This window comes from Zea mays, chromosome 8 (genome assembly GCF_902167145.1).
Source record: "Zea mays cultivar B73 chromosome 8, Zm-B73-REFERENCE-NAM-5.0, whole genome shotgun sequence".
Lineage (NCBI taxonomy): Eukaryota > Viridiplantae > Streptophyta > Magnoliopsida > Poales > Poaceae > Zea > Zea mays.
The window spans coordinates 148,961,150-148,982,990 of NC_050103.1; the positions used below are offsets into that span (position 1 = coordinate 148,961,150).

Genomic DNA, 21,841 nt, shown 5'->3' on the forward strand with positions numbered 1-21,841 from the left:
CTTGATGCTGTGACCTTGGAAATGGTCCTATTAGGTACTAAGTTAAACCCAAAATTGCTAAATAATATTAGGTGGTCGACTTTTTTGTTCCAACAACCAAGTCCAATTTTTTTAAAGATGTTTCTATTTTTTACAATTTGATTATTATTTTAGCTATTGTTGTATACCAAATTTCCCATGAATATATTAGATTTAAGTCTTTACTAATATATTTATGAAAATTATATGAATATATTATATTTAAGTCTTTACTAATATATTTATGAAAAATATATGTAGGAAATTTAACTTTAATTCATTTTTATTTAAACAAGAATTAATATTTAAACTTGGTTCATTACCATTTTTATTTATTTCATTACTTGTAGTGGAGCCTATATTTTTGTTTTTTTGGAAATTAACGTGAGAACCTATGACGACCAACATTGTCATGAAATAGTGACACTAACTAATCGTCACGAGATTGTAAGAGCATTCGTCACAAATATAGCATCTTCCATGTTTTATGACGATTTTGTGTTGGTCTTAATGACTAACATTTTCTTTTCGTCATTGAACTCAATCAACCCCTACAAAACGTCATAAATATGAGACACTTATGACATTTTGATCTATTGTCACAAGGTGTTCGTCATAGAAGGCTATATGTCTTGTAGTGCAAACAAGTCAAAATCTTTCACAATTTTTTCCAATCCCATCCAATCCATATGGGATAGGAATAACCGAACAAGCCCTTAGTCGGGATGTTTCACCCGTGTAGCACGCTCATGCCTCCACTCCACGGAGCAGCAAGCACCAAACAGGCCAGCAAGCAACAGGAGAGGCAGTGCCTGGCCAAGGCTCGGTGGAGCAGGAGACTGGCGGTCAGCGTGGGGGAGGAGCTGAGGGCGCAGGCCGCAGCGACGCGTGCAGGAAGAGCTGAGTCCGCAGTGCATGGCTGAGGAGCGATCAACAACGGGCACGTGCAGAGAGGGGTCGAGAGTCGGACCTAGGGTCTGTTTGGTTGAGCTGTGGCTGTGGAAAAAGCTGATGTGGGCTGTGAGCTGTGGAAAAAGCTGCTGTGGGCTGTGAGCTGTTAAAAAGCTAAAAACCGTTTGGTGGAAACCACTAAAAGCCGTTAAAAATTCTTCGATATATATTTTTACAGTTCAATAGAAAAGCTACTAAAAGCAGGTCCAAGGGTGCTTTCAATTTTGTACTGCGAGAAAGTCAGCTTTTAGAAAAAGCTGCTTCCCAGATACAACCCTTTGGTTTGGCTTTTGGCTTTTAGGAGGCAAAAGCCAAAGCCAAAAGCCAAACCAAACACACACCTAGTTTTTTAAGCTTTTTCTAGGCTAAATTTATTGTATGGTACTGTTTCTACTAAGCTGTGACCGGGCTGCAGCCCGGGCAGCCCGGTCGTACATCCGCCACTGTTTGCTCTTCAAATCTTATATCTTGCTTTAAAAAAAAAAAGTAAAGTAAAACTAGCATACTGCCTCGTCGGGAATGGTCAGAGCCGCACGGCAGGCGCCAGCCAGCACCGTGCCAGGAAGCCTCCATCTGATCGCACAGTCCAAAACCACCATGCAATCATAACGACGTCCGTTTCGTACCGTTTCTGCATCGAGAAGACGCGGAGCAGCGACCGGATCAAACCCAGCCACACCCACAAACAGCAACAGCCTGGAGAACGGGCCTGCGGCCGAAGAGTCGCCGGCCCACCTCGGTCAACACTCACAGGTCAAGGGACAACACTGTCTGATGTAGGTGTACGTGTAGACGTGTAGCGCCGACTTGGCCAGCCCACCCCAGCCCAGCCCAACGGCAGCTCGCTTTGTACTATATAGGGGTCAGGAATGCTCCTTGATAGATAATAATATAACCACAGAAATCCATCGACGAACAACTGAGAAGAGCTGCGCCTGCGCCTGCGCCTGCGGGAAAGGGAGAACATGGTGGGGAAGAAGAGGGGTGTTATCTCCCCGCTGGACCATCTCGCTGGGCTGCTGGAGGTGCGCGTGGTGAGGGGAGTGGACCTCGCCATCCGCGACCTCCGATCCAGCGACCCCTACGTCGTCCTTCGCATCGGCAAGGCGCAGGTCCGCTTCTCCTCCCCTCCCTTTTGGTTTGCTTTGCTGCTGGTAGGTTTTATCGGCAAGAGATCCGGCGAATTCCGCTCGAATCGATCCCCGGTCTACAGCACAGATCACGACTAATATGCTATATAGCTGTTTGGATTTTTCATTTTATTTTATTTTCCCTGTTCAGAGTTGCCTGCCCTATTGAGTTGTCTGTCTCTCTTCTCACACTTGCGTGCGCCGGCTAACCGTGATTGTTTTTTTCCCCCCAATGTTTCACAGAAAGTGAAGACGCGAGTGGTCAAGAAGAGCATCAATCCGGAATGGAACGAAAAACTCACCCTCTCTATTGAAGACCCTGCCGTTCCTATTAGACTGGTACGCCTTCGCTTCCACCTTTCCTTCCCGAACTCTACAAGTATTCTGAGCAAACGAGTAACAGAGGAAATAATTTACTGCTAGCTAGTAGTACCAATCTATTACTCGTCTTCCTTGATATGTGCAGGTGTAGCTGTTAGTTGTTATATGTACAATCAATTGAACGAAACATTCGTGAGCCATATATGTTTCGTACTACAGTTTTTTTAAAAAAGATTAAAGTTGTTCTGTACGGTGAGAAAATCACGTCTCTCCTGATGTAATATTAGTGATTATATATGCTAACTCAGCATGCGGTCACTACCGAATGACTTCCATATTATGGAAATTAACTTTGTCTATTCTTACATGCACACTTGTAATTTGCCTATGCCAGCCAATACAGTTCAGATTAAGCCATATTTACGGTGTTTTAAGCTTTTACGTTGCACGCATCAGTTTCGTGAGCCTGCCTGTGGTTTTGATATTTGAGTTGAGTCCCAAGAACTTTCCTAGCTCAAAAACACTGATTCCAAGTCCTTTCAGAAGACTATTTTATAGCCTAGCGATTACACACCCGTGACTTCATTTTCCAACTCTCTTAAAGAGACAGACGCTCATGCTGAGTATTGACAAGTAATAACTCTTTCTCATTTTTATTTTTTCAGGAAGTATTTGACAAGGACACTTTCGTTGATGATGCAATGGGTAACGCGGAGCTGGACATCCGCCCGTTAGTCGAGATTGTGAAGATGAAGCTCCAGGGTGTCGCTGACAAAACGGTGGTAAAGAAGCTGGTGCCCAACAGACAGAACTGCCTAGCCGAGGAGAGCTCCATATACATATCGGAGGGGAAGGTGAAGCAAGACCTGGTCGTACGGCTAAGGAACGTAGAGTGTGGCGAAATCGAGCTCCAACTTCAGTGGGTCCACCTCCCTGGCTCTAAGGGTGTATGAGAAGAGTTATGAGCGCTGCCTAGCTTGCACTGCTCAGGTTCTTCGCTTCACATTAAAGTAATCTATTTGAACTGTAGTTGTAATCTATAGAGATAAAAGCAGTGTAAAAATAGTAGAAATCGTTATGGATTAAAGACAGTCGACCCAGCTCTTGCTAGTTGAAAAGAACCCAGCTCTTGCCATTTGACATGTTGATCATGTAGCGGTAGCCGAAGAGGATGCAATCCTAAATGGCCCATGTGCATTATAGTTCTATCAAATAGTTATATTTTTTTATTACAAGAGATAGTGACTTGTATCGGGCTAGAGTTCGTATTTCAGGAACAAGGCAACTTGCAGAATCGATTGTTTCTAGAGGCTGGTAGTTCTAGTTGCTTTTGGTTAACCAAGCTTCACCAAAAAGCGCGGGGGGCATGTGTTTTGCACCATATTTGGCACTGGGCACGGTCGAATGGTCCGACCATATGGCCTGGACAGTTTGGGCCCAGACGGTCTACGGGTTACGCTAGATGGCACACCATAGTCCAGATCTCAACTAGGAACAGGTCTCGACCTCCCTCCTTATAAATATTGTACAACTGAGTGAAAACCCCGAACACAATCCAATCGAACCAACATGTTTACCTTATTTATCGTTCATGCCTTAGGAGTAGCTGTAGTGTAGCTTTAGTTATACTTTCCACATATCAGTCTTCACCTCTATTTGACTTTGTCATGTAGAGGCGTCTTGGGTGAGCTGCAGTTGTTCGGAGCGGAAATGCAGTTGTTCGAAGCGGAAATTACAGGGGTCTTCGAACGTAACAGGCAGAACGATTCGCCCGAGCGGGTGGGCCCCATTGCCAAGCGTGGTGCCATGGATTGGTGCAGTGCTCGGGTGCAGAGCGGAGCGTGCGATCGTAGGGCATCAAAAGTCTCAACATACATGATGCTTAGAGCGCTCCCTCCGTTCATGGGGACTCCAGAGAGACACTTTGGACCGACGATCAGCCCCGACGACAAGGGGAAAGGTCCTGGGATTCGAAATCCTGCTCGGATGATTGTGTCAGTCGAACGCGATTGGGACCTCCAGCCATTAGGGACACAACGGACCAGAGGGCTTCGTCGCGTACACCTTTTGGGTGGTAGACTCATGGAGGTGCTTGTTGTCGCTTTTCTGCTAATTGTTGGTGGTAGTCCTAGAAGTCGATGACGGTGCCTCACCCACATTATGCCTAATGGTGGTAGCGGGTCGGCTGGGCGTCGCTTAAGGGTAGCGGCACGCTTTTCCGGCATCTCGGCGGAGAATCCGGGTGCCATGCTTGCAATGGCTAGTACGTCAAGACTAGTGAGACGGAGCTCTCCGATGGCGTTGGTGAGGAAGTCGAGGGAGCCAAACTTGATGCTGCTCCCAAGCGTAAAAACTCCATCTTTGGCAAATGCTGATGAACTGGTTATCTGAGTGGAAAATGTCACTTGGCATGCTAACGACCCCCTACCCGGCGCGCCAACTATCGTGGATTTGGAAACCGGGGGACAATTAGATTTGTGTTTGGTGTGCGATGCTAGGGTGGACTCGTCGAACGGTGAATGACTAGGACAACAACAAATATGTGACACGGGGTTATACTGGTTCAGCTTTGCACCCTACTTTAGTGTAGTGCTGATCGTAGTATTACTTTGAGGGTGTTACAACAAATGTTTTTGTGTGTGAGAGGAAGAAGGTCCTTCCCTTTTATATCTCAAGGGGCAGGCCTTACATCGATGTCTCTTTTAGAGAGAGAGACTCCTTCAGTTGTTGTGGTGGGACCCCTCCTCTAGGTCGTGCGAAGTAGTGCTTCCGGTATGGTGTCGTCCGTCACACCTATTCCTGTGGCGAGTTTGTGGTTGACGTCCCTATGATGACACACGGGGGTCCCACGGTTCAGCTTCGTGGCTTGATCCATACGACACGTCTTTTTCCTGTCGTCGTGGGTCCTACATCGTCCTTCTGTGCACGCAAATTCACTGTAATACTCAAAATTGTATACAAGGAATATATAGTTGTTGGGACTTGTTCTCAAATGCTATAAGTTAAGAACAAGGCAACACAAAAAATGTTAAACGTTAAAGTCCTTCGTCCTTCGAAGCATTATTTTCCTTGAGATATAATGCTTTTCGGACGAAGGTTATGAAGGACATACCTTCATTAACACAACATATAATAATGAAGAAGGAATTATATGGAATATAACGTACGCAATTATGTATAATTATCAACTCATTTCTATATTATTATTATGGAAACATAGAAATGATATTAAATTACAAATATACCTTCGGCTTGAAAGAAGGTAAAAATACAAGCGTGACGCAAAAGTAAATGCCAAATCAGCGTGAACAGTACGGAGGCACTGTTCACCTATTTATAGGCACGGGCATAGCTCATATAAAATTACACCCATGCCCTTTACATTTGGTAGTAATTCTATAGTAATTCACCGAGGTCTGAATAGCCTTTTCATCTTTAAGTCGGTTTCCTTTTCTGCTATTACGCCGAAGCTTTCCTGCTCACAGCTTCGGTGCTGTGTCGACCTTCGTATTCTTTGGGCTTCTCCCACTGTGGTACCGACTCGAGTCCGAAGATACCTGTTCACACATTATACTCTAGAAACATTGTTAAATCATGTTTTTGAGGACCTTCGGAAGCCGAAGGCCCCCAACAATAGTGATTTCTTTATTTTATGTGCCTCATTTGCATCATAAAAAGAGCATATATAAAATTTAGAGATGAATTAAAACAAATGATAAAAAAATAATATGCATCATGTTGGAGTTATATGTTTGTGCATTAAATAAAAATAATAAGGATAATCACAATAAGATAATAATTACTAGGAGCTTGAACCCTAAATTGAGAATTAGGGTTTGAAATAAGGGAAGGGAAGAAATAAGAAATATACTACATAAAATGACATAAAAATCAGAATAAATACTTTTTACACTGATATTTTCAAACTGTACCTTTAACTGGAAACAAGTTCACCACCAATTTTCAATTTTAAATTGAGAATAAAAAATGAGAAGAAAAGGGAAACAGAAAATAAAAGAAAAAGGAAAATCGCTGTCTTGGGCCGAATCTTCCCGTGTGCTGGCCCATTTCTGCGCCTAACCCTTGTCGATGGATTCCCTGCGCCGCCAGGCTCCATACGTCTCGCGCGCAGTGACTTCGTGGTGGGTCCCTGGCGCCAGAAGCTTCTTCCTCGCGGACTCGGCTGGCCGAACCAGCCGTCGCGGATCCCGCGCGTGGGCCAAGTCCGCCGCTCACCTGTCAGCTGACTGGTGGGTCCGCTTCCGCTGGGGCATCTTCCACGGTGGGTTGTTACCATTGCGCCGAACTCCCCGAAAACTACTCTGCGGGCCGACGTTGCCTTCGGTTCTTCCCCTGCCCTATAAATGCTAGCGATTTTCCCTCGCCATCAAGCGTGCGAACCGAGCTACCAGCGAAGCAGTGGGACGAAGGGTCAAGCTCGCGGGTTGTGTCCGTGGCTTTGGCGGCGGCGTGATGCCTCGACGCGTGGGCAATTCATTGCCGGGCTGTTGGATCGCCATGGGACCGCCAACTACCGGGGTCGACACCGCCATCAACCGAATCATTGGTGAGTCTTAGGCCATCACGTTCACCTCGCCCCGTATTTTGCGAATCCATGGCTGGTCGGGGTAGGGAGCTCCGTGGCACCAGATCGGACTTCTTCGGTTGGATCGCCGCCGCGGGAGCACTGTTCCGCCATGCCCAGCCATCGGAGATAGAAGACGATGCGCCTACCGTCCAATTTAGATCGTATGGAAGAGATTAGAAGATCGTGTAACTCTTTGTGTATGAAATCTTGGCCATAGATTTTGAATCCGGTGGCTAGGTTAAGTCAATAGCGTGGGACTTTCTCAACCGTGGATCTCGAATCCTGCGATCAACAGAGTGTACCGGTTCATGCATTGGTACATCTAATCTGAACTGTTGAAACCAGATCTGACGGCTCAAACAACCCTGTACCCTTTCACCCGACCCATTATTCACATAAGACCCTGTCCTTTTGTCATATCAACCCGCCGTCCACGCCAGGGACTCTCTGAGTCTTAGAAACATTTTCACCGTAGCCCCTGCTATTTTCTGTTAATGAGGCCGAGTCCTGGGATGTTTAAAAACAGAGAAATAATTACAGAATTTCGTTTTTAATACAAAAACAAATCTAGAAACTTGTAAAATGCATAGAAAATTCATTTTAGCTCCAAATTGAGCCATTCTAATTTCTAAAATTTTGTAATAATATTCTCTACCATTTGGTGTCTCTGTTTTGACATGAAAACAGTTAGAAAAGTTATTTATCATTTAATCCTATTTCAAGCACATTAAACCTTAAGAAATTCATAACTTGAATTCTATAACTCCAAATTTAGTGATTCCAATTCCTATGATTTCATTTTAATGTGTAGATTTTTACTGTATATTCTATTTGCATGTTTGATGTGATGTTAATTTATGCTATGCTATGTATGTATTGTATTGATGCGAGTAGACAAGCAAGCCACTGTGGAATCTGGGGTTCATCAAGTAGAGGTAGCTGAGCAGGAGCTCATTGAAGGCAAGTTGTGCCCTTGATCACTTCTTTTACCCAGTCATGTTCTTATTAATCATAATGATCTGCATAGGTTAATTTTGATGGGACCCAATAGGATACCCTAGATTTTGACTATCTTTATACCTTGTTTCACCACTGGTTTAACTACTAAATTTTTGGGTAGTACATGCTATTGCTTTATGTGGCTTTGGGTATAAAGATATTCATCACTCATTGTTATACTTATTATTATCTGTTTATTATTATTGTTCATGATAAGATCATTATGTTAATGGGAACATGGAGAACCACCCGGGAAAACAGTGCTACCACAAGGGTTTATGGACGCCCTTGGCTGATTAATTAGGAAAGCTAGTGGAGGACTACCTTACCCGAAAGGGGCAAGGGCAGTAGGGGAGTGGTCAGTGTAGGGAGGTCCTTGGTTGATTTTGCTGCGATGGCGGTCAGGCAAGAACCCTGCACTGGAGCTTCCTATAAACTGTAGCGGGTTTTCTGAAGCTAATGGAACTTTGTAAAGGCCTCGTAGTGGTACCCTGCCTCGCTTCCTTGGTAGAGGTGTATGGAGTCTGATCAACTCTGTGGCAAATGGGTAACACGACTTGTGGGTAAAGATGCGCAACCTCTGCAGAGTGTAAAACTGGTATACTAGCCGTGCTCACGGTCATGAGCGGCTCGGACACTCACATGATTAAATTATGGAACTTAAACTCAATTTGTCATATGCATTGCATCGCAGGTGAGGTTGTTACTTTTGTTCTACTACTTAATTGGATTGGTATTTACTTATACTTAGTAATTGCTAATAAAATTTTGACCAACTTTAAAAGCAATGCTCAGCTCTAACCATCCTCTTTGGTAAGCCTTACACTTCACGTGAGCTCCCACCTTTGGCGAGTTCATGCACATTATTCCCCACAACTTGTTGAGCGATGAACGTATGTGAGCTCACTCTTGCTGTCTCACACCCCCCCACAGGTCAAGAACAGGTACCACAGGATGAGGCGCGTGGAGGATGATGTGATGTGTTCGTGAGAGGTCTAGGTCGTTGTCTCCCAGTCAACTTTGGTTTGCTGGACCGTTGTCTCCTTATAATGTAATTATTTATTTTGTACAGAACTTCTTTTATATAGTAAAGATGTGACATTCGATCCTGTGCCATGATTCATCATATGTGTGAGACTTGGTCCCAGCACACCTGGTGATTATGTTCGCGCCCGGGTCTTGGTGCCCCGAAATCCGGGTGTGACATTCACCTATCTCTTGTATGGTGCCCCGTTCTATCGCTTTCGACATACTGGCTACTGTGGAGACTTTGGTGTTGAGGTCGCCTTTGACCAGGGTTGCCTCGTCCCATCAGACGCCACAATACCCTCATATTATAAGAAAGGGGTGTAGAGTCGTGGTGTGCCTCATCCTATCGCTTGGGATCCTAGTGACATGTCCTGTTGTGGTCGACGTATGCTCGCGGCTTCGGTCCAGAACTCGGGCCCGCTCGACGGGTACCTGATCGGCCTTTCTGCCTCGCAGACTTGCTCGGCGGGTACATGGTCGGTCGTGCTTCCTGGTAGACTTGCTCAGCGGGGACTTGGTCGTCCCGCCTTGCAGGCCTTGCTCAGTGGGTACTTGGTCGACCGTTTCACCTTGTAGACTTGCTCGGTGGGGACTTGGTTGTCCCACGTTGCTGGCCTTGCTTGGCAGGTACTTGGTCGTTCATTCCGCCTCGCAGACTTGCTCGACGAAGACTTGGTTGGTCGTTCTGCCTCGCAGACTTGCTCGACGGAGACTTGGTCGTCCCACATTGTTGGCCCTGCGTGACGGGTACCTAGTCGACCGCTCTGCCTCACAGACTTGCTTGACATGGACTTGGTCGTCCCACCTTGCTACCACAGGGACTTGGTTGTTCTTTACAATATAGCAAATGATTACAAATATACTTTTGGCTTTAGAGTCAATAGTGTGAAGGTGAAGGAAGTACACAACTTCGTAGGCAGAGCGTTGTAGTTCACTCTGGACCAAAAAGCGTTCTTAATGCATGTCATTGTTCCTCTATTTATAGTTGTGAGGTATCAACTTCGGCAAAATTATATTCATGTCCTCAAGCCTATACATATGAGTTATAGACTTGAACATGGGTATTGACGTCTTTTCCTTTCGTAATTCTGCAGAGCAAGTCGAGGGCTCTGCCTTGCTATCGACGACTCCTTCCTCGTGTTCATGCTCTGGTGAACCAAAGTCGTGGATCTTTGCATCTGGTACACATGTTCGATGCACGTGTCTGGTGCACCACTGGACATATTCGGGGCCTTGGAAAAAATTGTATATTGTATTTCCTCATCACTTCTAAGGCATGCTAACTCTTAATTATTTTTTTTAAACATATCAGAGCATACTTATCAATTTTCACAAAAAAAACAGTAAATATTTTTTATTGCTCTCACGCGTGTCACTTAAGCCTATATACAATGCATATGATTCTATCATTTTGTGGCATTAGATGACCGAGTTGTCTTACTAGACCCACCTCTTAATAATATGGCATTATATTTTGTGTTAACCTGTTTTAACAAAATGTTCTAGCTATACATTTTCCATGAGCTCTTGTATTTTGTGTTTTTTTTCTCCTTCCTCTTTTCTATGTTGAGCACCTGATCAACGTTTATGGTTACTACCATGTTTTTTTATTGTTACGCTCAAACTTGGATATGGACATAATTTATCTCAAATGCTAGAGTAGAGGTTAGTTTATCTAGTTGTCTCAGTTATTGAAATCACACATTCAAACGTAGAAACTGCAACACGGTGATATCGGATATGGCTGGCGACCCCCTTGCAGTTGCACCTCTTGCACGAGGTTCTGTTCTGTCCAGCCGCCCTGACCTGACGTGAGGTGGAGCGACAAAACCAGACGCCGTTAAAGTCCTCACACATGATCCATCACGTCGTCGTATCTTTATACATAAACAGAAAACAAGGAAGGAACGCCATTATGCATCTCCCACCGACTACAATCCCACGTACGGTACTTAACACTGGAAATGGGTGTTTATAAACAATGTTTACGTAAAACAGAACATGTGCGTGTAGGAGTACTGTGCAGAATGACAGGACCCATTCCTATCCTGACTTGGACACCCGGACCCGGACTCAGGAGACGATGGTGTACAGTACAGTACAGATGACTGGCCTAGTCAATCCAAATAATTGCATTTTTTGACCGGCGACTACTGTAGATTGGTTGGACTGGGAACCCAACCGGGCGAGGGGCGGAGGGGACCTGGGACTGGGAAGAAGGCTTCGAGGACCACTGGTGTAAAAAGGCTGTAAAAGGTCGCGCCATGAACTTTGGACTCATCGAGTGCCGGGCTGCGCTTTCCTGCACTGCACTGCAGCAGCTCAGCTCCCTGCTCTGCCTCTGCTGCTCGGCTAGTCGTCCTCACTCCTCACTCAGCTCGCACAGTCGCACCGCCGGCGATTTCGCCGGAAGCACCTCCAGTCACTTTGCGAATTTATGGCCGTTTCACAGACTTGTATGGACTTTCTGTGTGATCTGCTGGCCAGTTTTTTTTGGCGCCCGTCCGGTAGACGCTTGTGTATTTTCCACGCAATGGTCCCAGCCTCCCCGGCCCCCACAGGCCCATGTAGATATGTCAATGGTTACGAGCGACCTAATATTTAGGTTATTAGGATATGTATATGAACTAAATGTTTTATTAATGAGTCTTTTATTGAGCAAAAACGTTCACCCAATAGATAAACGGGCCCTCATGCATACATGTTAACCCGTGGGTATAAAATATTCGGTATAAACTTAGACCAAAAGCATGAATTTAGGCTTTAGTCGTCCATCTCTTTTGACTATTTAACAACCTTTTAAACGATAATGTCATAAAATACTTAACAACCATTTGATGATCATGTGATGGAATATGTAATGTGTTATGTGGCACTATCCTAGTGTTGCCACTTTATCCAATTATCTATAGTGTTCTTGAATAGACGATTGAATGATGCTAGAAATTATGTAATGATATTTAGATGGATATACTTAATAGTTGTATAATGTAAATGTTTTAATCTTTGTTGGTACGGGGTGACCCGATGGGTGACTCATACTCACTAGTGGATATAGGTGATTCGACGAGACTATTTTTTTGTTTGCTGTGGATATGGGTATGAGATAGCAATATCCTATATATATTTACATATTGACAGCACATGGTGTTCGCCATTGCCACCGTTGACGTGGAATCCATCGGCGGATGATGCATAGCGTCATGGCGTGTACCTGTGGTGTCTCAGTTTGGATCGCGAATGGACGATGAGCCATACCATGACCTTTCCAAAATATACAAGTTGTGCGATGCATTCTTCGTCACGACTCACGACGACAATCGGAGTGTCGGACAGATCGACAGTGCTTGACAAAATACCCCTTCTCTTTCAGCGAGCTCAGATGTGTGACTTGGCAGCTTGTCAAAACATTCACTTTGCGTCACCGTCACTCGACTGTAAGTTGGCGGTAGTGGTAGGTGTTACTGGTTGCTGGTGCTTCAGAATTCCACCCGTGGGAAAAGGAAGAATTTAAAAAGTCGTCAAATGGTAAGCCGTAGACATCTTCAGGATTTCGGGTTGGGTTGGTAAAGTAGTAGGAGACAAAGGGGGAAAAAAACCCGAAACGTTGACGTGCCTCCTGTCCTGACCGATGCTAACATACATCGCACACGCAGAGATTCTCCGGTGCAGTGCGGAATGACCAGCGCTAGCTTGTTTGGTCGCTGACAACGACGTTTAACTCCCACGGCCCCATAATCACCGTCTGGTTAAATAATGTGTTTGGTTGGACGACGATGGTCGATGGATGAAATGGAGCGGTCATATTAGATAAACATCAGAGTAATTATAGGTGGTGACGTGATTTCTCTACTAACTATTAAGACCCTAATGTAGACCGCCCCCGCCTCCCACCGCCCGCCCGCCGCGATCTGCCCGCCGCAATCCCCGCCCGCCCGCCTCCCCTCTCCGCGGATGCCCCTTCCTCCGCAAAACCTCCGCGGCATCCATGCCGACTCCGCGCGCGCAGAGCCCCGACTCCGTGAAACCCCCGCCCCCTGCGTCGAATAGCCGAGCTCCCCAACCTCCGTAGACTGCTATTGCGGCTCCACGACATCTGCGCCGATGACTTCGCGACCTCCTCCACCACGATGGCTCCGCCACACCGTGTGCTCCATCATAACAACCTACGCAATTTGTACGCCATGCGGCTCCCACTCGTCGTGCCCCCCGTCTCCCCTCCGCGCACGCCAACAAACCCCCGCCAGCCGCCAACAACCTCCTCCGGCATGCAGCAGATGCGGCGGGAGGTTGCTGGCACCTGTATAACCCTGCTCACGGGGCCCTCTACTTCAAGGCGTGTGACCTGCCGAGATCGTCCTGCCTCCTCCGCTGACATCGCCCAAGGAGGAACCGGCGTAGGAGGACCAAATCCCGCCGCTGACAGAGAAGGAGGAGGCCACCCGTCGCCGCAGGCGAAAGTCTAGGCGCCTACACCGAAGGTTTACTAATCGCCATCCAAGGAGGAGCCACCTGAGGAGAAGCTGCCCAAGGAGAATCGGTTCCACGGTGAACCTATTCAGTGCAATCCATGGGTATTGTTACTTGAAAGCCGCCCAAGGAAGCTTGTCGTCGCATCACAGCAACAAAGCCCTAGGGTCCCATACCAAATCTATTTCCAAACCCCCAAGGCCAAGATCCATCTCTCATTCTAGCCAACCTTCCTGTGTGATGCATGCGAGGTGCGCCGCAGGAGTCCGGGATCAAGGTGGCGGTGGTGGGCCACACGACTACCATGGCAGTCCATGGTGGTTCTCCTGTTTGAGCGATGTTGACGCGGTGGTTCTTCAATTTGGGTGATGGGATGCTAATTGATGCCTCTGCGGATGGTTTGGATGTGCACGTGCAGTTATCTCGCGTGACTCGATACACAAGCTCCGCCCACCCGCGGAAAGCAGAAGACTTGGAGGAAGAAGTGAAAGTAATGATTGTTTCTCTTCCCTATGTTTTTGTCATTTGGATTCATTTAGCTCTGCTTTTGTTCTGTAGTTTACCCTGCAGCTAAATGAGCATCTAGCTAGGTACTAATCTATATATATTTGTGCGTGTCGCGATAAGATGAATCGAAGTGCAAGGTAGTTGGTGAGCTCCCGGGCCGGGAATATGTGCTTGGAATGGCGGTGAGGCAAACTCCCTGTTGCTCCTGGGGCGAAGACCATGTGCCTAGCTTTTTATACAGAGGAAGCAATGCTGCGCACGCATATGAACCCGGTATGGACCTGCAAGGCTGCAACTAACTGCATACGCCGTGTGATTAAAAAAACTGCATACGCCGTGTCCAACAAGCGGTCCATCCGTTCAATAGATGCTAGCTAGCCAGAACCATGATCTTCTGTTTTGCACCTACTACTCTTCTCTGAATGTTTTCTATGGATGCATGGGTGAACTTAAAGCCACTTTGCATGACAGTACGTAATCTGACCTATTCTTTTTGTATGGTTATTGATCCATCCATAAAATATATGTAGCTGTTTAGTTCAAGAAGTGTAATGTAAATGACAACAGTAATGATTCACACTTGATTGACAACGCTAATAAGTTTGAATAGGTCCTCGTTAAACATGATTTAACATTATCTATTAACCATCACAATGTAATTATGTGAACTAAATAGCATCATATTTATTTGTGACTGTTAAAATTGTTTACCCTGATGCTTCCAATAAAATGCCAGAGCCTTGACACCATATAAGCAGCATGCCATTTGTAACACCATTTTGAAGACTGTCTATCTTCCATGTTTTCATTATTGTTGGATTAGTCACACAATTGTTAGGCCTTTACCATTCTCTTGCCTTTTTGCAAGATTCTTGGTGATTAATCTATTGCTTTGTTTCTGTACCGCAGAAATATTAGGAGCACCTAAAGGATCAACTACGATAAATATTTTCAGTGAGTGTACCAAGGCCGAATCATTTCTTCCATTTGGTTCTGGAAGTCGAGCATGTGTTGGGCAGAAGTTTTTTGTTCTTGCAATATCGATGTTGATTGCCAGTCTGCTCCGCAACTATGAGGTTAGATGCACTGGTAGCTTCTCGTTGTGACACCCACACCTCCTAATTTCTTCTACACATTGCCCTTCTATAGATTGACACACACCTCATCACGAGTGAGTGTGCCAAGATCGGATCATTTCTTCTACAGATTGCCCTTTTCAGTATGATCTGTGATTTAACTTTTTAAACTTCTGATGTTTTAAGCTTATATATTTAGGACAGCTTGGGGATGGACCATTAAACAACCTGACATCATCAGTTAGCATGCTCCACGGTTTAAAATGGGATGGCTTGGGTGTGTGTGTTACAGAGCATGTTGGGGTGGGTGCTTGATTTAGATTTTTGGATAGGTTTGGGCTACAACAGCTGACTGATTGGCTATGGGTTGGGGTGGATTAGACCCCCATTAGCAGGCTTATTCCAATCTGATTCTTTGGGAGCCGGGTCCAACTGTTAGTTCATTCTCATAATGAAAGTGGATGTGAGTAGGGGTGAAAACGGGACAGATACAGACGGATACTAGGTCATCTCATATCCTATCCTAATACAATTTTCTCGGATACAGGATCGGATACGGATAGTTAAAATCTGGGACGGATACAGGACGAGATCGGGTAATAATTAGGGTGGGTAAGAAACAGATATCGGATATTACCTGGATAGATAACGAGTATTAGTCGGATAGTCGGTCCTGATGAAAAAGCCAAATATTGACAAAATGGACACATACAATTCAAGTTACTAACCACAAGTTCATTATAGAACTAAAAACACAATTTCAAAAAAAATCAGCAGCATATCCGGCCGGACGCTGGTGCCTGGCGGCTAGGGCTACGGCCGTGCGGGTGCGGCGATTCAGGCAGACTGTCTCCGTGGTCGCGTGGTGGACGTCTGGACGAATAGATGGCCAGATGGGCTGGCCGGGGCCGGCTGGCCGACTGGGCTTGTTTGCATGTGCCATGTGCATGACAGCATGGGCCGACTAGACTTGAAAATTGAAACGAGCAGGCACTAGAAAATAGAAACGAGCATGGGCCGACTGGAGACGTTCCACGCACAACGCACTGACGCACGCAGGAACTGAAGCGGGTACCCGCTAACCGGGTACCCGTATCCTACCCGTACTTCTCGGGTATTTGTCGGGTAGTGGTCATCCTGTATCCTACCCGTATCCGACTGATCCGTATCCGACTGATGTATATCTGGGTAGTATCCGTATCCGACCCATATACAAAATTACTCGTATCCGGTACCCGAAAAACCAGGTATTTTAAGTACCCGTATCCGGTACCCGCCGGGTAATCTCGTCCCGTTTTCACCCCTAGATGTGAGATAGATTCAGGTTCTTGTCTCGACACATGAGATGGATTCACGTAGCTTGCTTATTATTATTGATTATTCTACTGTTTTTGCCTTCTGCAATTCTTCCTATTGGCATGAGTATTTGGAATTCTAGAGTATTGTTCCCATCCAGATAGATTATCTCTGCCTAATAAATTCTGCCCATTGATTATTGCAGTAAGCTGGAGTCCGAGGTTCTCAAGGATGTCGTCTCCCAGATAGTTCAGGATGCCAAGAAGAATAGGAAGTTCACTGAGACTGTTGAGCTTCAGATTAGTCTGAAGAATTATGATCAACAAAAGGACAAGAGTTTCAGTGGCTCTGTTAAGTTGCCTCGCATCCCTCGTCCAAAGATGAAGGTGTGCATGCTTGGTGATGCCCAGCACGTTGAGGAGGTAAATAGGCAGTTGATGATGCACTTGAAAATGTACTTATTTAGTTGTTGAACATGCTTGCAGTAGTAAATCTGCAAAAACACTAATGCTTCGAGTTACTCAACTGTGGCTGGCATGTATTAGTCAGTCCAAGCCCGCACTTGATTCCATTTGCAATCAAATCTGCTTATACAAATCCTGCTCAACTGCATGGAAGATTGAAAGTTTTGCTAAGATATATAATGCAAGTGCCCTTCCTATCTGGATCAACTTTTCCCCACACAAACCATTTTACTGCATTCTCAGGCTAAGAAGATGGGACTTGACTACATGGATGTTGAGGCCCTAAAGAAAATGAACAAGAACAAGAAGCTTGTTAAGAAGCTTGCCAAGAAGTACCATGCTTTTTTGGCATCAGAGACCATCATCAAGCAAATTCCACGTCTCCTTGGTCCTGGTCTCAACAAGGCAGGCAAGTAGTCCGTTTCTGACATGACTGTTACTTTGCGTGCCAAGCTGTAGCATGCAATGTAGTGTTGTCTCATATTTCTGTATGTAGTTTTGCATGATAATGACTAATTTGGTACTTGTTGCAAGGCAATGTCCTGTCATTGTGTTTGTATTGAACTGTTTTATTAGTTGCTTGATGACATACTCTTGGAGCTGTTCATCTTGAGAGCTTTTGCTATATGTGGTCTGCTTTGCCTGCCCAGCTGATTGAATCATGTTGATATCACTCCTGCAGGCAAGTTCCCCACTCTGGTCACTCACCAGGAATCCCTGGAATCCAAGGTGAATGAGACGAAGGCTACAGTCAAGTTTCAACTGAAGAAAGTCCTTTGCATGGGTGTCGCGGTCGGTAACCTGTCTATGGAGGAGAAGCAGATCCAACAGAACATCCAAATGAGCGTCAACTTCCTCGTGTCTCTTCTGACGAAAAACTGGCAGAATGTGAGTGATCCTCTGGTCTTTATTGCATCTATGCCTTAAGAATTGTTCCTGTTGTGTTTACATCTAATGAACATTTTAGAATGTAAGTCGAAGGAGTTGGTTATAACACGTTGCGATGTATGCGTTGCAGGTAAGATGCCTCTACATCAAGAGCACCATGGGAAACCATGCAGGGTGTTCTAAGTCTGCTTTTTTGTGAAGTCTGCTCTTCATGATATTTGGTTTTTGAACCGAGGTTGTCTTGAACTAAAACTCTTGTTAGATCATATTTGGTTGGCATGATATATTTGAGTCCAGGCAGATGTTCTCCCCTTTGTCTTTGTAATCTCTCTATATAATGTTTTTTGAGAGGCTCAGTATAATATGTGTATTATATGTTATACCCAATCGTTTCTGTTACTGTGGAACCATGAGTTTCCGCCATTGCTGCTGCGCCCTCGGGGTAGCGCCCCTCTGTTTACGGGATAGAACCTTGTAGGAAGTTTTTGGTCACTAATCCGGCTGCTATTACTAAACTAAAGAATGTAGACGTGCATCGGGTTTAAAAATCCAAGACATTTTGGCTGATAAATGTTAGGGCCGATCTGTTGTGGATGCGGTTCTGTTATTAGCCTTGTGTTTGCTTGAAATTGTCTATTTTGCTTAATAGCCATCCATGCTGTCTATTTTAGGAATTCTGGATTCTAAAGAACAAGGGAGCCCTTTGCATGAGTATATCATCAAAGGCAATGACTATTACCGGGATAGATGATCGGAGGTACTGGAGCCACCTCGTCACAGAGGAATCGAGGTACTTCTTTTCTTTAAGGCTGTTATTTTGTATAGCTTCTCCTTGATGTGTGTATCCCATTTCCTTTATATTTCTTATTGCTGCAACCACTTCAAAGTTTTGATTTTAGTTCAGGTTTTGTAGCATCATTGTCAAAAGTTATTGAGTAATTTTTTAATTTAGCTGCCCAAAAAGTTCATACTAAAAATAGTTGAACTCTTCTTACTTCCTGTGTGAGAGAGAGAGAGATCGGGAGGGCAGCCACCGATTAATCAAGATTACACCAGCAATTATTGTAGAGGATATCCTGGCAATATACTGCCTAGCCCCCCCCCCCCCCCCCCCGCGTAGTAGGAATGTCGGTGGAACGGACGTTTATGCCGGACCGAAACTCTAGGAAGACGCTCGAAGGCATGCCTTTGGTGAAGATTGATAGTCGCCTAGAGGGGGGGTGAATAGGGCGAAACTGAAATTTACAAAAATAATCACAACTACAAGCCGGGGTTAGCGTTAGTAATAATAAATGAGTCCGCAAGAGAGGGCACAAAACAAATCGTAAGCAAATAAGGAGAGTGACACGTGGATTTGTTTTACCGAGGTTCGGTTCTTGCAAACCTACTCCCCGTTGAGGAGGCCACAAAGGCCGGGTCTCTTTCAACCCTTCCCTCTCTCAAACGGTCCCTCGGACCGAGTGAGCTTTCCTTCTTCTCAATCAACCGGGAACAAAACTTCCCCGCAAGGGCCACCACACAATTGGTGCCTCTTGCCTCGGTTACAATTGAGTGTTGATCACAAGAGCAAAAGAGAAAGAAAGAATGCGATCCAAGCGCAAGAGCTCAAAAGAAACACGGCAAATCACTCTCTCTAGTCACTAGGGTTTTGTGTGGAATTGGAGAGGATTTGATCTCTTTGAATGTGTCTAGAATTGAGTGCCTAGCTCTTGTAAGTGGTTGAGAAGTGGAAAACTTGGATGGTGATGAATGTGGGGTGGTTGGGGTATTTATAGCCCCAACCACCAAATGTGGCCGTTGGGGAGCCAGTCTGCTCGATGGCGCACCGGACAGTCCGGTGCACACCGGACATGTCCGGTGCCCCTGCCACGTCATCAGTGCCGTTGGAATCTGACCGTTGGAGTTCTGACTTGTGGGCCACCCTTGATGTCCGGTGGCGCACCGGACAGCTCCTGTTCATTGTCCGGTGCGCCAGTATGGGCAAACCTGACGTCTGCGCGCGCTGCGGCGCATTTAATGCCTCTGCAGGTAGCCGTTGGCGCGGGATAGCCGTTGCGCTGGAGTCACACCGGACAGTCCGGTGCACACCGGTCATGTCCGGTGAATTATAGCTGACGAGCCGTTGGCTTTTCCCGAAGCTGAAGAGTTCCTGAGGCCGCTTCTCCATGGCGCACCGGACACTGTCCGGTGTACACCGGACAGTCCGGTGAATTATAGCGCGAGAGCCCCTGGAAATTCCCGAAGGTGGCGAGTTCGAGCTGGAGTCCCCTGGTGCACCGGACACTGTCCGGTGGTGCACCGGACACTGTCCGGTGGTACACCGGACAGTCCGGTGCGCCCAGACCAGAGGGCCTTCGGTTGGCTCTTTGCCCTTTTGTTGAACCCAACACTTGGTCATTTTATTGGCTATGTTGTGAACCTTTGACACCTGTATAACTTATACACTAGAACAAACTAGTTAGTCCAAAGATTTGTGTTGGGCAATTCAACCACCAAAATTATTTAGGAACTAGGTGTAAGCCTAATTCCCTTTCAATCTCCCCCTTTTTGGTGATTGATGCCAACACAAACCAAAGCAAATATAGAAGTGCATAATTGAACTAGTTTACATAATGTAAGTGCAAAGGTTACTTGGAATTGAGCCAATATAACTACTTACAAGATATGCAAGGAATGTTTCTTTCTTATATAACATTTTGGACCACGTTTGCACCACATGTTTTGTTTTTGCAAATTCTTTTTGTAAATCTATTTCAAAGATCTTTTGCAAATAGTCAAAGGTACATGAATAAGAGTTTGCAAAGCATTTTCAAGATTTGAAATTTCCTCCCCCTGTTTCAAATGCTTTTCCTTTGACTAAACAAAACTCCCCCTAAAAGAGATCCACCTCTTAGTGTTCAAGAGGGTTTTGATATACCATTTTTGAAATACTACTTTCTCCCCCTTTTGAACACAATAGGATACCAAATGATAAAGACTTTTGGAAAGCACTAAGTTTTTGAATTTGGTGGTGGTGGTGGTGCGGTCCTTTTGCTTTGGGCTCATTTCTCCCCCTTTTTGGCATAAATCGCCAAAAACGGAGTCATTAGAGCCCTTGAAGTAAGTTCCTCCCCTTTGGTTATAAGTAAATGAGTTAAGATTATACCAAAGGCGAGGTCCAGTCCTTTTGCTTTTGAGCTTTTACTCTCTCACCCAAGGATGGAGTCCTTTTCCTTGATGCTCATTTCTCCCCCAAAGAAGAGAGAGTTGCTCGGAGTGGTGGCGAAGTATGAGTTACGGAGTGGAAGCCTTTGTCTTCGCCGAAGACTCCAATTCCCTTTCAATATACCTATGACTTGGTTTGAAATAAACTTGAAAACACATTAGTCATAGCATATAAAAGAGATATAATCAAAGGTATTTAAATGAGCTATGTGTGCAAGCTTAGCAAAAGAAATTTCTAGAATCAAGAATATTGAGCTCATGCCTAAGTCTGGCAAAAGATTGTTCATCAAGTGGCTTGGTAAAGATATCGGCTAATTGATCTTTAGTATTAATGTAAGAAATCTCGATATCCCCCTTTTGTTGGTGATCCCTAAGAAAATGATACCGAATGGCTATGTGCTTAGTGCGGCTATGCTCGACGGGATTGTCGGCCATTTTGATTGCACTCTCATTATCACATAGCAAAGGGACTTTGGTTAATTTGTAACCGTAGTCCCGCAGGGTTTGCCTCATCCAAAGCAATTGCGCGCAACAATGTCCTGCGGCAATGTACTCGGCTTCGGCGGTGGAAAGAGCGACCGAATTTTGCTTCTTTGAAGCCCAAGACACCAAGGATCTTCCCAAGAACTGGCAAGTCCCTGATGTGCTCTTCCTATTAATTTTGCACCCCGCCCAATCGGCATCCGAATAGCCAATTAAATCAAAGGTGGATCCCCGAGGGTACCAAAGCCCAAACTTAGGAGTATAAGCCAAATATCTCAAGATTCGTTTTACGGCCGTAAGGTGTGATTCCTTAGGGTCGGATTGGAATCTTGCACACATGCAAACGGAAAGCATAATGTCCGGTCGAGATGCACATAAATAAAGCAATGAACCAATCATCGACCGGTATACCTTTTG

The 21,841-nt window shown here is 45.4% G+C and overlaps 1 protein-coding gene and 1 pseudogene across 1 annotated transcript; both read left to right on the forward strand.

The window, feature by feature from the left end:
- Positions 1 to 1,854: 1,854 nt before the first annotated feature.
- LOC103636093 (probable ADP-ribosylation factor GTPase-activating protein AGD11) lies at positions 1,855 to 3,562 on the forward strand. The gene is made up of 3 exons (NM_001301540.1): positions 1,855 to 2,081; positions 2,343 to 2,438; positions 3,086 to 3,562. The coding sequence occupies exons 1-3, from the start codon at positions 1,935 to 1,937 to the stop codon at positions 3,371 to 3,373; spliced, it is 531 nt and encodes a 176-aa protein (NP_001288469.1). The 5' UTR covers positions 1,855 to 1,934; the 3' UTR covers positions 3,374 to 3,562.
- On the forward strand, positions 13,839 to 17,803 carry LOC103637371 (ribosomal protein L10A pseudogene; annotated as a pseudogene).

What these genes read in the sequence shown, in the direction of transcription:
- LOC103636093 (NM_001301540.1), top strand. Translation starts at nt 1,935, where the DNA reads ATGGTGGGGAAGAAGAGGGGTGTTATCTCCCCGCTGGACCATCTCGCT. An exon ending in TTCGCATCGGCAAGGCGCAG is followed by an intron (nt 2,082 to 2,342) that starts GTCCGCTTCTCC and finishes AATGTTTCACAG; the next exon opens with AAAGTGAAGACGCGAGTGGT. An exon ending in CTGCCGTTCCTATTAGACTG is followed by an intron (nt 2,439 to 3,085) that starts GTACGCCTTCGC and finishes TTATTTTTTCAG; the next exon opens with GAAGTATTTGACAAGGACAC.